The 16109-nt window shown below is 43.3% G+C and overlaps 1 protein-coding gene across 8 annotated transcripts in view; it reads left to right on the top strand.

Moving 5' to 3' along the window:
* Window positions 1–15731, top strand: part of LOC118393850 (nuclear factor of activated T-cells 5-like) — a 57312-nt gene extending 41581 nt beyond the window's left edge. For all 8 annotated transcript variants that reach the window (XM_035786985.2, XM_035786986.2, XM_035786984.2 and 5 more), the window contains 12 exons: window positions 419–1079; window positions 2262–2451; window positions 3315–3505; window positions 3685–3857; window positions 5029–5163; window positions 5283–5335; window positions 6000–6132; window positions 6753–6821; window positions 7078–7181; window positions 7330–9253; window positions 9394–9650; window positions 11323–15731. In XM_035786985.2, coding sequence (XP_035642878.1) covers window positions 419–1079; window positions 2262–2451; window positions 3315–3505; window positions 3685–3857; window positions 5029–5163; window positions 5283–5335; window positions 6000–6132; window positions 6753–6821; window positions 7078–7181; window positions 7330–9253; window positions 9394–9632 — 3872 coding nt within the window. In that variant the 3' untranslated portion in view covers window positions 9633–9650; window positions 11323–15731. The remainder of the gene's footprint in view (window positions 1–418; window positions 1080–2261; window positions 2452–3314; window positions 3506–3684; window positions 3858–5028; window positions 5164–5282; window positions 5336–5999; window positions 6133–6752; window positions 6822–7077; window positions 7182–7329; window positions 9254–9393; window positions 9651–11322) is intronic.
* The last annotated feature ends 378 nt before the right edge of the window (window positions 15732–16109 follow it).

Here is a 16109-nt window from a genome sequence, read left to right on the forward strand (position 1 = left end):
CAAATGCTATTGAAAATCAAGGTCCAGTGTCACTGAAAGATGGCTAGAGAATTGGATTACTGCACGTTCTGGGGCACAATTTTTTTGCAGATTGAATTAGAAACTCTCTACGTATCAATTTCAGATAATTAGATATTCATGTCAGAAAATGCATGACTTTCCATGTATATTATGTCCTATAATATGACTCTTTTCCCCCATTTTTTTGTGTCAGAACACACTACATACACTCTCACACACATAGACACACTCACACATCATGATGCAATAAAAGAAAAGGGAAAATTATAATTGGATGACCAAAGAAAAGGAAAAAAACAAAAAAAACAATTATGCACAAATTTCGCTGCTTGAATGGGACTGCTAGCCAATGCTGGTTGAGATGCCTTTATTTACTGTCTAATTATATACACTGTAGATGCCACCACCGTCTCCTCTTCTATGACCATGGGAGGCCCTCGCAGTGCTTTTCCCACCTCTTCCAGCTTCATCGTGCACTCCACTACTTCAGCCACCGACCAGACCTCTGCTCACACCAGCATCGCTGCTCCAGACGAAGGTGTAAGTAGCAGAGCGGTGGCGGAGATGCTTGGCGCTGAGGGCGGGACTGGCAACAGTGGGAGTGCTGGTGGCGGAAGGGCTGGCGGCGAGAAAGGAGGAGGGGCCGGATCCCTAGGTGGAGGAGGAAGAGGGGGGGCATCCCAGGAGGCCCAGCAGCACCACCAGATGACCCCCTCCAAGCGGCGCACGGTGCTGAACATCTCGCCTCCGCCCGAGGACCTGTTTGACGACAGCCGCATGTCCTGCCAGGAGGATCAGCTCCAGGACTCCGAGCAGAGCAACAGCATCTGGATGGATGACTCCGCCTCCAACTTCAGCATCGTCAGCTCCAGCTCCTACAACGACAACACAGAGGTGCCCCGGAAGTCGCGCAAGCGCACCCCCCGCCAGCGACCCGGGCCCAAGCCTGCCTCGGCTGAGGAGGCCAGCATGGACGTGTTTGATGCAGACAGTGCCAAAGGGCCTCACTTTGTGCTCTCACAGCTGGGCTCAGACAGCAAGACCTGTACCAAAGGAAGGTGGGTGCCCCTGGATCTCTTTTACAGTGAAATTAGCCCATGTGGAAACATATCTAGCCTACTGTTTACTTCCTTTTGGTCTGCAGAGTTAACTTTCCTGTTCTTTTTACATCTCTGAGATGGCTCTATGGACTTTGGTTGAGTTTCCGTTTTCAGTTTGAATCTTGTTCTTAACACAGAATGGAAATACATTCAGAAATACGTTACGACAAGTTAAATGTCATAAAATTATTAATTCATCGAAAAACACTGATAAACTTATACCATTACAACTACTATTGAATGGACATCTCAACAGAACTGTTCATACCTTGCCTGATTTTGAAGAAGTTTATCTAAATTTGCTCCATACTTATTCCCATTGTTAAGATGTGTAAACCCCTATACCACAAGTGGAAATCGAACCAAACCACTGGCTGAATGTTTGTCTGTGCTTGAAGAAGAGCTGGCAGATCAGAGGCTCGGGAGGGGCAGGATACCACAGCACAAACAATGGTCAGCCATGGTGAATCACACTGAGCCTGTTTGAAAAGCGTTGAGAAAGCAGAGCAGATTAAATAAACCAATAAGTCCATCTCCTAAGAGGTTCTGATGGACCCTGCTTTGTAGTGAGCCTCCAAACTCTGCATTGCTCACTAGTGTCACTGGGAAACCATGGCAGCTATTTGGGGATCCCTCACTCATCCCCTGCTGCTCTCTAGTTCCAAATACCCCCTATGCTCCACCATACACACATACTGACACTCACTCACACACAAACACACACAGATATTTGCTGGTGGGGGTCACAGCTTGGCTGGAACTTTGATAGTAAGTGGATGGTCTCCAAGTCCTGTCAAGTTCTCTTCCACTGAGAGGAAGCTTGGTGCCAACAGTGGAGCTGATCTTCCCTCCCCTTACATAAACGAACACAAGGTGGAGCGGAGAGGAGGAGTGGGGGTGAGGGTTGCTGCCACTGTCACCCAACGCCAGGTTGTGCGGCCCTCAGTCCCCAATGATTACAAGGTCACAGGCAGGGTTAGCAGGGGACAGTGCTGTGAATGAGTGAAAGGAAACAGTCCCCTGCATTAAATATATATGGAAGTGGAAGTGTATTGTAGTTAATGTTAGTGTTGCGTGTTTCAATGTAGGTTGTTTAGGAGCTGTTGGGCTGACACAGTAGCTAACCAGTCTGTCTTGCAGTTCGGCAGATGGCTCCCAAACAACCCATCAGAAATGTGGGACCCTAGCGAGCCAGTTCCCTCAGAAGAGTGAGTGCAAGGAGCTGAAGATCCTGGTCCAGCCTGAGACCCAGCACAGAGCCCGCTACCTGACTGAGGGCAGCAGGGGGTCAGTGAAGGACCGCACTCAGCAGGGCTTCCCTACCCTAAAGGTATGCCTTAAACCAGCACCAGGACCAGGGGGGCTGTGGCCTCTAGGGCTTTTCGTGGACAGTCAGTGCCCCATACACGTGTCACTGTTTTGACTCTACCCCTTTGAAAGTATGCCTTTATCTGTCCTTCATCAAATGCCACCATCAACCTGCTCCATACTCATTGTTACATAACACCTCTACATTGGCTTAACATGCTTACGTCAGTGATTCAGTGATTGTCACAGGCTATGTAGAAACTTGTATAAAAAGTGATGCAACATATCAACCCCAGGTTATTTTCTTTTTATGAAACAAGGTTTAATAGCTAGCGGTTACAACACACCTTGGAAGGCAGCACTCAGGTGGTAGAGCATGGCTCTTGCAATGCCAGGATAGTGGGTTCAATTCCCATGAATGAATGACTAAGTCGCTTTGGATAAATGTGCCTGCTAAATGCAATATAGTATATAAACTACATAAACACAACAGATTTTCTTGTCCACCGAGAAAATAGGTAACTATCATTATTCTCTTGAAATGATTACAACCGCAAATCGTGACTTTGTTTGCATTTCTTTGTCATATCTCAGTATCAGCAATGTATTCCTTATTTCAAATGTTTTACTCTCAAAGTAGACAGCAAAACAGACAGTTGTGCAGTGACAGCTCTGTTATCATAGAATGCTATTAGATATCATCTTACTAAGCAGAAAGCTGCCACTGTCTATTCACCTTTGTATGTTATTTTAGCTCCACCCCACTTGCACAATATATTCCACGCTCAAAATTCTCTAGTGACTTACAAAAATAGGTAGAGTTGACTTTGGAGCAGCTGTGCTATTTTCTGATTTGAGTGTTCTTTGTTTCCTTCTTGTCCACAGCTGGAGGGTGTGAATGAGGCAGTGGTGCTGCAGGTGTTTGTGGGTAATGATGCTGGGCGTGTGAAGCCACATGGGTTCTACCAGGCCTGCAGGGTGACGGGGCGCAACACCACAGCCTGCAAGGAGGTGGACATCGAGGGCACCACTGTCATTGAAGTGTCCCTGGACCCCAGCAATAATATGACCCTGGCGTATGTATCTGCTTATTGCCATAGCTGTTGCAATTCTGTAAAATCACACATACTGGAGACTGCTCCTCTTAGTAGACCTCCAATGGGAGTTATTTGGGGGCTGTTACAGCCGCTGGGGCCTTGTTCAGCAGGCATGCTTGCCAGTCTAACAGCTGTGCTGTGTGTGTCTCTCTCTGCAGGGTGGACTGCGTGGGGATCCTGAAGCTGCGTAACGCTGATGTGGAAGCTCGTATCGGGGTGGCCGGCTCCAAAAAGAAGAGCACACGTGCCAGGCTGGTGTTTCGGGTCAACATCTCCAGGCCGGACGGCTCGGTGCTCACGTTACAGACACCGTCGTCCCCCATCCTGTGCAGTGAGTGGCTTTAGGTTATTCATAGCATCTGCCCACCGGAGTTCTCTCAGGAACGCTGTCGGAGCTTAGAGCTGACGCACGTCACCAGAGGATTAGGGGGAGGGAGAGGTTCATTCAGGGGGTTGGGTGGACAGGAGGAAAATGAAAAGGAGCGTGGGTCAGGACAATTATGTAAATAATGAAGTCTCCATTGGGAGCCGTTACTGTCCAAATTTGACTGGATAGTCTTACGTGCATTTGTAATATAGGTTTGTTTTATTGTTTTCATCTCGTTTTTAAGTTCCACGCTGAAGACTTGGACACTTTGAAGAGTTGATTCAGTCTAGAAGTTTCATTTTCTAATGCATTATGTATGCTTAGCAGATCATTTTCTAATTTAAGTACATTTTCAGAGACCATGTCTATAGACTCTCTTCAGCATCATGTGCTCCTCCCGTTGTGGGCATAGGGTGTGGCTATGAGTGGCAAAAACAGGAAAGACTGCTCTGGGGTATAAGAAATTCTATTTGTCGGTGGTTTTAGAAGCAGAACTCCAAAAAATCGAGGGAGAGAAAGAAAGGCCGGTGAAAGAGGTGTGGACTTTTTTGTTTACAATGCCAGAGTGCAATCCAACCAAGCAAAAATCTGTCCAGAAAATATAAATCTCCAATGGCGTCTGTCTGTGTGTGTTGTGGAGCGGGGTGGTGAGAGTGTGGAAGGCCTGTGAAAACTGGGGAGGGAGGAGGAGTGGGAGGAGTCTGAGCTTGTTGTTTATAGAAACTTGGGGATTTCTATTTGCCTGTGAGAAAGGGGGACTGCAAAGAGTGTCAACTTTACCTATAGTACAGTCATTTTACTGTCTGGTTAATGATCATATACTGTAAAATAACAAATAATAAATGTACTTAAAATCTCAAGTACATGCACATACACACCATTTTTTAAACACCAACTCAGCTCACATTTGTCCTGGCAAAGCAATTAAAGCACAATTACTATTTCCCCAAGATTACACATGTGCCTTCCAAGAAATCACAAGGTACTCTTGAGCAATTGGTTTAAGCTTTTCTGTCGGCTTCCCCTGGTTCCTCTGAGAAGGCCAGCAGTTCTGTACTCGTGACAGAATATTAGTTAGAGTAGCTAGGTCAAGCAGAACTCAGAGCCTGACGGTATGTTGGTGTCCTGTCTACAGCCCAGCCTGCAGGGGTGCCTGAGATTCTGAAGAAGTCCCTCCACAGTTGCTCAGTGAGGGGGGGTGAGGAGGTCTTCATCATTGGGAAGAACTTCCTCAAGGATACCAAAGTCATATTCCAGGAAAATGTATCAGGTAGGTCTACACAACCAATTATTGTCTGAAATCCATGTCCTTACAGTATATGACTAACATTTATATTTATTCCTTTACCTACCATACTAATGAAACTGTTCACTGTTTTCCCCCCTAAGATGAGAAGTGTTGGAAGGCAGAGGCTGAAATTGACATGGAGCTGTTTCACCAGGTAAATAAGCTTATTCTCTGCTTATTGTGGTCCTAGAATGATTCATGCTAATGATTTAACAGGGTGGTTAGATAACAGCAGCCATTTGAGATTTGTAGGTTTAGATGTAATCATCTTAAATTGCTACTCACTGAGGGAGGTGAATGGCCTCATTGTTTTGTCACCTAATTACTGTGAGCCACAGTGGTAAGTAGGTCTCAACAGTCCTGCGTAAACCTTTGCCCTTGAAGCTCTGACCCTCTGGCTCCCATTAGCTAAGCCTCAATCAGTTGTCTAGCCCTGAGTTGTTTAGATGTCTTTCACATGTTATTCACAATTTGTAACCATGTGTAACCAGGCAAACTCTGTAAATCATCGCCACACCTTCTACTAGTCAGAAAAGTTTGAAAGGTGTTGCACATCTGAACTAGTTGATGACGTATGGAATCTCCAGTTCATCGTCTGTGCCAGGATTATGTCCATTGTGGCTCTCTCTCTCTCTTTAAACTCTAAATTTGTGCTGAGATCACTTGATTATTTCATCTAAGTAATTATGCGCTTGCGCCTGTTTTATAAGGGATGTTGACACGTTTGTCACATGACTTGATGTATGTAATTATAAGACTGGGGCTACTGTACATTTCTGTTTGCTAAGTCGATTTGTCTGTTATGCGTTTCCCCTCAGAATCACTTGATTGTGAAGGTTCCTCCTTACCAGAACCCAGCCATCGCGTCTGCAGTGTGTGTGGGAATCTACGTGGTGACCAATGCTGGCCGATCCCATGACGTGCAGCCTTTTACATACACTCCAGAACCAGGTCTGTGATAAGTCCATGAACACATGTTCTTTTGTTTCACCTTCTGCGCCACATTAGGACCAAAACAACATTTCCTCAGACCATGTCTTCAGCCAGAGTAAATTACAACCAGTACTCTACCACGACAACTGTATTAGGTGGATATATCATCTAGCCTGTTCTAAATTTACCTTTACAGTCTTTAGTACAGGAAGCCATGTCAACTTGGGAACAGGGGGGTATTTGTCTCCTCCTTTTTCCTCATCACTTCCAAGCGTCAAAATGTCCTTTGGGCACTGTGGCACGAACTATCAATGAGCGAGCAGGAAGTGACAGGGAAAGGAACTAAAACAATGAAACAAAACATGGAAGTGTAGATGATCCATCTAAAAACAAAAATGCCCTTCTATATACAGTATGTACTAAACATGATACCGGATTAGGCAGCGTCCTATACAAAACAGTCAAGTCATACAGATTTAGTCCTGATTGTTTTTCAATCTATACAGTTTCATTTCATATTATATTTTTTGTATATGAAAACTGACATGCAGACGAGGGAGAATGAGACTGGGTATGAATAATAAGGTCATCTGATTTGCATGTTCTTAACTCAACCTGCTTATCTGTGTATGTCTCAGTGGACATATCTGTGAAGAAAGAAGTTCCATCTCCAGGCAAGCCCTGCTCTTTTGATCAACGGATGAAAGGTGTAGTATATCTCTACCATGCTGTATTGTGTGTTCTTGTTTGTAATGCATAGGTGTGTGTGTGTGTGTGTGTGTGTGTGTGTGTGTGTGTGTGTGTGTGTGTGTGTGTGTGTGTGTGTGTGTGTGTGTGTGTGTGTGTGTGTGTGTGTGTGTGTGTGTGTGTGTGTGTGTGTGTGTGTGTGTGTGTGTGTGTGTGTGTGTGTGTGCTCCTTCCTGTATGACAAAATTGTAACATTGTCCCTACATGCCCCTACAGTAATTGATGGTGCCTTGATGCCCCCAATGTTGCCTCTTGTGAAGAGAGAAGAGGTCACTCCAATGGAGGTCTCCAGCAACCTCCCTTCTGCTGGCGTGTTCAAGGTAAAAGCTCTATAATTGCATTCCCAGCCTTGGCTGTGATAATGCCTCATTAAATAGTAGACTCATTCATATCCATATGAACCATATCGATCTTTCCCCCAATATATATGAAAAGCTAGCAGGTATCATCTGTTTTTTGAATTCTCAGCGGACCCCCGATGTCATGTGTTCGGCCCAGCAGACGCTGGATATGAGTTCCAACCTTCCCCCCAACAACAGCCCGTTCTCCAACTCCTTGCCGCGGCCTGCCAAGGACCCTGCCGAATCCCAAACAGCAGTCTTCAACAGTGCAGACGCCCTGAGCACCATACAGAAGCAGGACATCGCTCTCACCAACTCCTTCCCCGTGCCTGCGCCTGCAGACTCTCTACTCCAACCTGGGCCTCAGCAGTTCCTCCTGGAGCCCAGAGAGAGAGGTCAGGACAGGGCTGGCAACAATGCTGGGGCGGTAGGGAGGCTCAGTCAACAAGTGGAGGCCCCTCAACCTGCCCCCCAGCAGCACCAGCTGCCCATATTCCCCCCAGACGATGTGGCCCAACTGGAACAAGCAGTGAGACAACTGCAGGCAAAAGGGTACTGCAGCCAGCAGCAACAGCGACAACAGCAACAGATTCAACAACAACAAATTCAGCAACAACAGCAACTACAGCAACAGCAACTACAGCAACAACAACAGGTTCAGCAGCAACAGGTTCAGCAGCAACAGGTTCAGCAGCAACAGGTTCAGCAGCAACAGATTCAGCAGCAACAGATTCAGCAGCAACAAATTCAGCAGCAACAAATTCAACACCAACAACAGCAACAGCATGTGTTGGAGAACCTGCGGCAGGAGCTGTTTAAATCACAGATGCCAATGCAGTGTGGTATATTTCAGGGCGGTTCTCTAGGTGAGAACGCTGAACAGCAGGGTTCCCAGCAGGGCATGGTGCAGAACCATGGTTCCCTCTTTCAGCAGGCCCAACAGCAGCAGAGGCAACAACAGAAACAGCAGCAGCAAGCAGCACTCTTTCAGCAAGCAAATGAGCTCCTCTCCATTCAGACCAACTTCCTCCATCAGACGCCTTCTCATCCCTCTCCACCCCTCTTCCATAACCCCAGCCCCCTGGCTGAGGCACAGGACCCACAGGGGGCGCTGTTCCACACTCAGAAGGCCTCTCCCATCCAGGAGCAGGTCCAGGCAACCCTCTTCCAGAACACCCTGACAGTGTTGAGTAGGACCAGCCTCTCCCCAGAGCAGCCCCCCTCTGCCACCAACCTGTTCCTCCCCCAGAGTGCCCTGCCTGTTCAGCTCTCCGCTAGCGGCAGCCAGCAGCAGCAGCTGGCCTTCCTCAGTGCCCTGCAGACCTCTGCCCCTGAGCCCCAGTCAGTGTTCCAGGCTCAGACCCAGCTTTCTCCTATCCAGCAGGGGACCCCCATGGAGCAGCAGCAGCCCTCCCAGCCTCAGCCACCTCAGCAGAACTCTATGTTTCAGAACATCTCCCCTCATCCACCTGCAAACACTCTCTCTCAGACCCAGCAGCAGCAGGCTGGCCTACTGTTCTGCAGCAAACACCTCTCCACTCCAGAGCAGCCCCCCAGTTTGCTGTTCAGTGGCCAGGGCCAGATGCCCCCCATGAGCAGCAGCAGCCTGAACTCTCAGGAGCCCCAAAACCCCTCCATGCTGTTCTCTCAGGCCAGCATGGTGACTGTTAGCCAACAGGAATCCTCTGAGCCCATGGCCTTCCAGGACCAGAGCCAGGTGGTGGGGAACCCCTCAGAGCCTCGCCATCACGGCCTGTTCCAAGAGCAGCAGCCCATGCAGTTGATCACCAGCTCCAACAACGGCCCAGAGCAGCCCGTCTCTCTCTTCATGCCCCAATCCAACATGTCTGCCCTGCAGGGTTGCATGGCTGCCCGGGAACTCCCGCAGACAGGCATCTTCAGCACTCAGAATGGGGTGGCAGGCCTGCAGACCACCACCTCCTCCCCCGTACAGCAGCCAGGGTCTCTGTTCCAGACAGCAGTCAGTGGGAGCCTCAACCAGCCCAGCGAGGCCCAGCAGCCAGGCCTCTTCCTCTTTGGGATTCAGAATGGTAAGGATTCATGATTATGTGATCTGTCCTTTTATCAAATGTCATCTTTTTTTTAATATGCTCCAGAAAAACATTGTTTGGTTTTCGTTAACATTTCATGTGGCATGTAGTCAGTGACTACCCTTTTCTTCCCCATACAGAGTGTGGCCAGCTGATAACCTCTCCTGGAACCACTCTGTCTGATCAGATCATTGCCATCAGTCAGTCTGGTCAGAACCAGAGAGAGAGCGAAGCCCAGATCCAGTCGCTGCTCAACCAGTCCATGTCTGAGTCAGGGAGCATGCAGAACAGCATGACCGCCTCCCAGAACATGGAGAAGATAGATGACCTGCTTGTCAGCCTGCAGGAGCAGGGCAACAACCTCACTCGCTCCTACTAGGCCTGCTATAGGTTTCAGGTGAATGCTCATCTCTCTATAAACATGTTAAAAAGTTTGGTTTGTGTTTAAAACTTCTTGCGGCGACCCATCCCGGATCCGGTATCGTGACTACGGCTCAAGCTCATTACCATAACGCAAAATGCAAAAAAATATTCTTAGAAATATTTATCCTCCACACATTAACAAGTCCAATAGCTCAAATGAAAGATAAACACCTTGTTCATCTACCCAGCAAGTCAGATTTCTAAAATGTTTTATGCCGAAAACATAGCACATATTTATATTAGACCACCAACGAAACAAAAGACGAGAGGCAGCCATTTTGTCCCAGAAAATATTAAATTATAAAAGCAGGATTAAAAAATAAATCATTCACTAACCTTTTGAAAATCTTCATCAGATGACAGTAATAGTACATGTTACACTTTGTCCCAGAAAATATTAAATTATAAAAGCAGGATTAAAAAATAAATCATTCACTAACCTTTTGAAAATCTTCATCAGATGACAGTAATAGTACATGTTACACAATAAAAATTTTTTTCAATAATATGCCATTTATATCCATAAATCTCTGTTTACAATGACGACATTTCAAAAAATGCTACTCAAATGTCCGGAGAAATGATGATAGCTCCGACAGATAACGTCAGATAACAAGCAATAAACATGACTAAATATACATGTTCTACATATAGTTACAAAGATACACTTCTTCTTAATGCAACCCCTGTATTACATTTATTTTTAACGTTACAGAATTTGTACACTGGCTATACAATGAGACGGCGCACAGATATTAGCAGTATGTCTCCTCTACGTTTGGAGTCCACAGAAACCCAAAATAACCACATAAATATTCCCTTACCTTTGATGTTCTTCCATCAGGAGACGTAGAAGGAGTCATACTTACCCAATACATCGTTTGGTTTCACGTTGTGTCTCTGCATATGCTAACAGCTTCAGCTGAAATGCACCCAAAATGACTTCTGATCCCGCACTCTTGCGCATCAAAACTTCAAATGTACATATTATATGTCGACTAAACTGGTCAAACTATGTGCAGAATCGAGCTTTATGATGTTTTTAACATGTAAAACAATGATCAGCGCGAACAGACAAACTGCCTTCAATTGCTGTTACTAGGAAAAGAACGTGCCCCAAATCGGCCGCGCGCAATAGAGTGCATGTATTTGAGAGTGACACTAACATTTTCGCCATTTGAAAGCAGGCATCGCGCTGAACACATACATACTGTTCCCAGATCGGTAGCTGCCTGGGAAGGGTGGGGGCGATGACGTCAAAGTTGACCCAACTTTTCTCTTGACAAGAGAGAGTTTGGGAGAAAGGCTGCCCTGAGGGTTCTGCTTTACATACAGACATCATTTAAACGGTTTTAGAAACTTTAGAGTGTTTTCTATTCAATAATAATAAGTATATGCATATATTAGCAATTTTGGGGAAAAATATTTTCAGTTTACTATGGGCACGCACTTCCTCCAAAGGGGGCAGTATTGAGGCCTAGTCTTAAGAGGTTAAAACGGTTGTACTTTCGTTGTTCATTTTAAACATCTTTGAGGGTATCTCAGAAAGCACGATTAACCATTTGGAATTCTAGTTCCAATTTGAATCACTGACTACTGTTTACATGCTTCTATGTCTTTAAACATGTAATTGCCCCTCCCTTTAGGAGCCCAGAAGACCCCCAGTGTGGACCCCCATTCATTACAGATGGCAGAAGACCCCAGTGTGGACTCCCATTACAGATGGCAGAAGACCCCGGTGTGGACCCCCATTACAGACGGCATAAGAATGAAAACAAACTCAATGGTGGGCTCCTGTCCTAACTCCAAGTTACATGTAAGCCTCAGCTGCCTTTTTCTCCAAGGACAGTCTTCATGTGTAGATGCTCCACACATGAAGTCCTCCACTGCATCTAAACCTGGACCTCAAAATAGGACATAGGTTGTAGTTACCCCACAACTGTCATTGTATCTCGCAGCTAGTCGCCTCCAGCTCTTAATGAAACATGACACTATGTAATGTTTGGCTAACTCATCAGTTCTCAGAGCAGCACTTTGCGGTGTGGTTTTATAAGGATGGTGGTGGAAGCTAGCACAGCATTCTGTCTTCTCCAGGACCAGAGTGTGGGCTCACAATTGTTTATAACGCATTGTTGTCCTTTTTATACGATATTAAAAGTATTTTAGGAAATAGCAAAAGAAAATATACAATTCATGAAAAATAAACCTTTGTAATATATTTTGACTTTAGTTCTTTCAGCACTTTACGATGCTTTCCTTTTGTGGCCAGTTACTCATTAAGTTGGCCAATGCATTCGCTAGTCAGCTATTTAGTCAGTACATCTCGACAACTTTATTACTCATGCATGTGTTTTGAATTATGGCTTTAGTTTTTTATTGTTCCTTTCATGAAATACCAGTTTCTTATTGGCAGCCATCTTCCCATTACCCATTCATGAGAATAACTCCAAATATTTCAGTATTACACCATGGATTTCTTTCCCTGATTAGACTCTGTAGTACGAGAGATGCTCTAGATTAGGGTCAATGTGGATCAAGAGAAAAAAATCATCCAGCCTTTAAATTATTAATTTCCAGTCTACATAATTAAATAGGCCTACATTTTTAATAAATCAGAACCATATATGTGTACTATATACCAGTGTGCATGGTTGTCTGATGTAATTAAAGAGTATATTGTTATTTGTATCATTCTATCGCAAATGTAGATAATGTGTTGTTTTGTAATGATGTCTCCATGGAAGATGTTTGTATTAGCTCACGTCTGGCACGCACAAACTGGACTTTTATCCATAGATCAGAGAGGAGTTTTCCGTATGTTTGTCTTACTGTAAAATACCAACTCTCTTGCCTACAGTGGGTCACCCCAGGACCTGAGTCAAGGCCTCAAGTCACAGCCTCCTTTTTCCTCTTCATGAATGGCCAGTTTTATGGCTCATATTGATTGGTGTGTTCATATTTGTCATTTGAGACTCGCCATGTTTTGACAGGAAGAAAGTGGTGAAAGTGACTGGAGCAGTTATCTGTTTTGCCTTGAGCATGAATGGTTGTTTGTAGTTGGATTATTAGTGTCAGGCGTGATATACAGATGTATGATCTTAATTTGATCACTCTTTTTTTGCGGAGAATTTTCCTGCACTGGAAGAAAAACTTTTTTATTATTATTTGTATTTTATAATTTTTGTATATATTTTTGTTATACTTTGTACCCCGAGTTTCATGATATCCAATTGGCAGTTAGTCTTGTACCATCGCTGCAACTCTGCAACTGCAACACGACTCTGCCAAGCCGCTCTGCTTCTTGACGCACAGCTCGCTTGTGTGTCAAATTTCGACTTTGAAATTTCAGACTTGATTTACCCTAATGAAAAATGTATCAACCTCTACAAAAATGTCCATTAATTATAATCCACAGAATAATTCACATTTCCTTTTGCTGCAGGATTATTTTTCTGCTATAGCAAACTGGCTCAGATTAAGACCCTACACCTGTACTGCTGCCAAACTGGTTTGTGCTTTTATTCTTTACATGTGAGTATTGGGCTGAAGTGGAGCCAACGGTAAGATTGTGTCTTGTTTTTTGTCTGAATCTGAATATACACATGAACAAGGGGCTGGTCTCTGATGACAACAATAACAGCTTCGTTGAGTGCCTCCATCTTTCTCTCTTAGTGTTGTATTTTATTGTGTGTTCTGAACATCATTACCTTTTTTAACTTTAAAAACAAGCAGAGAGTGGAGAGTATTTAAATTATTTTTAGTAATGTGATTGGTGGGGCCCCATATTCCCCATCCCAGAGCTTGAGCTGTGTTCTTTTAGATATTTAAAGGGACCCTACTCATGAATAATGAACCTTTAAGTTGCTTTGGAGAAAAGAGCTGTCTGTGATTGGCCTTCTTCAACTCTTGTGAAATACTAGTAGTTTTGTTTCCAGTAGTCGTGAGTATTTGTGAATTCTTATCATATTTACAAATATTTTATCATATCTTTTTTACTGGTGTAGTTCTAATACATCTTTTCAGAAATCATATCTAATTTATTTGGTATTTCTTGTTTTAGATATTGTCTAAATTGTGTCCCACAATCATATTTGTGCTACAAATTACTTGATGTACAAGTTTGGTTCTGATTTAACTCCGTAATTGTATTAATATTAGTTATGTGGATTTGGCCCTTCCCCACCTGTTGAAACTGTAGTTGGCTGTGGTCTTGTGTGACATATCTGTCAGTGAAGCTTTTCTTCTCCTTGTAGATGTGAGGACAGGGATACAACTTTATGATTGAGGGAGTTAAAATGTAACATGTACACTGAGTCACATGTACATTCCTGTGCATTGTTTTCTTCCCTTTGATAGATTTCTGTTCATATGCCAGGTTGAGATCAATTGTACAGTATGTTTGTCCAAAGCTGATAGTTTAAGTCAAACCCTTGTGACATCATCCATGAAACATTTAACCTGTACTGTCACATCTACAACTTATTTCACCTCTTGAATAAGGAAAGAGCAGGAAGTTATTGGACAACTATGCCAGTTATAAAGCCATACAGACAGTTTAAAACAGCATCTATTAAATATTTGTTAATAGGGTTTACAAAAAACTCCAAACGCAGAATGTGTTTGTTACCTCAACCCGAGCAGGTTGCTAATCAGGCCACCTTACTCAACATTGGACCAATTTCAATGATAAAGTACATTCTTTATATATAGTATACATACAATATTTTGTTAGCAACATGTTAATGTTTTGTGTTATGAATACACAATAAGATTATTGTTATTTTCAAGCATAAGGATATTGAGGAAAGAAATACCTATTTTCAAATGTAACCCATGAATATCCCATGTAGTATGGGCTTTGACAAAATAGGAGGCCTATTTGTCAAGTAGGCTACATGTTTTACATTGATGACGACATGAGTCTTTGTAATTGAGTGGCGCTATACTTTATTGTGCCGGTAAAGGTTTAATTTATTGAAGACCTAAAAATGTACGACTTTTCCTACTCAACCAATGACGACAGAAATGCAGGGGTCACCTTGAAAGTTCATCTATATTTTTACCATATTTGCACCCAGACTAACCAATGATTTATGACATCACAGTGTACAGCAAATATATTTTAGAAGTATTGCTCAGTACATTGGATGATATACTTGTGCCTTGACAAACTTTTATAGTAGAGACCAGATTTCTTGTACCAGTGTTGCCTGATTTATTCACCGCTGTGACACTTGTCAGTGGTTATTAGCCCTTGATAACTAGTATCTTGCAAGCCATACGACTTCATACGACTTCTAATGCCGTACAGAGATGAGTGACCAGATAAATGTATAGTGTTGTGCAATTTGTGGTGCATCTGATTTATTTTCACGAAAATATGAATTGCATTTGTTTAACGTCGTTGCAATTGAAGTTTTGTCTCAAACTGCTATGCAGCTTGATTCAATATAAATGTATATCTGTTACTTTTTTAATATATATTTTATCTATCTAGCCTCTCTTGATTGTTCATTGCAAAGGGGAAACTATAACGAAATATTGTAATTATGTGAATTACTTATGTAACTTTTTGAAATAGTATTGATACTGTGTGCCACCGGGATTTGTTTTTATTTTTATGTTTGGGCTTGTGTCAGTCAAGACCAACACAAATTTCACCTAATTCAAACAAACTTGTCATTCAGAATTTTCATCATGGGTGTTTTGTTTTTATTGTAAATGTAATCTGTTAGTCTGTTCACACACTGTTCTGTTTGTGTCCCCTTAACCTGTCTGGCTTTGGTTTGATGTGAAAGTCTGCTTTATTTCCATTAGGTTTTTTTCTGGTGATCAGTAATGAACCTGTTTATAGCATTGACAGGTTATAGGTATGGGGAGTGCATATCACCTATGTGTTTTTAGCTACCGTGTGAACAACTGTTAAATATTACCTTTAAAAAAATGAATCTATATAAAAATGTATTTTTGCTTTTGTTGGGGCATTTGTATACTCTTGCAATTATATTTATGTAAACCTGCTGGTATCTATATTAATAAAGATAGATGATACGTTTTCCTTTGTCTAGTTTATTTCCCCACCCTCTGATGTTTGGTTTTCGTTTGATTTTTGCATTGATCAACTTTTTGTTTTTGCTCAGGAGAGACAAAGACAACATGAATTTCCCATACCGTGAAAGATTGGAAATGGCAAAATCACAAGCACACCAATCTAATTACGTTTCAAGAGTAACATATGCGCCATGGCCTTACCCTAGTTGTCCATCCAAAACATGTTTTAACATTATGAAGGGAGGAGAGCGAGGGAAGTAGAAAGGGAAAAACATGCTTGCATGCTCAGAAACCAGATGAATATGATCACATATTAAAATGTAATTTAATATTGTGATTAGAGATGTATAATTAGTAAATGACCTGTGTTCTTCAATGAAGA

The sequence above is a fragment of the Oncorhynchus keta genome, chromosome 14 (genome assembly GCF_023373465.1).
Source record: "Oncorhynchus keta strain PuntledgeMale-10-30-2019 chromosome 14, Oket_V2, whole genome shotgun sequence".
Taxonomy (NCBI): Eukaryota; Metazoa; Chordata; class Actinopteri; order Salmoniformes; family Salmonidae; genus Oncorhynchus; species Oncorhynchus keta.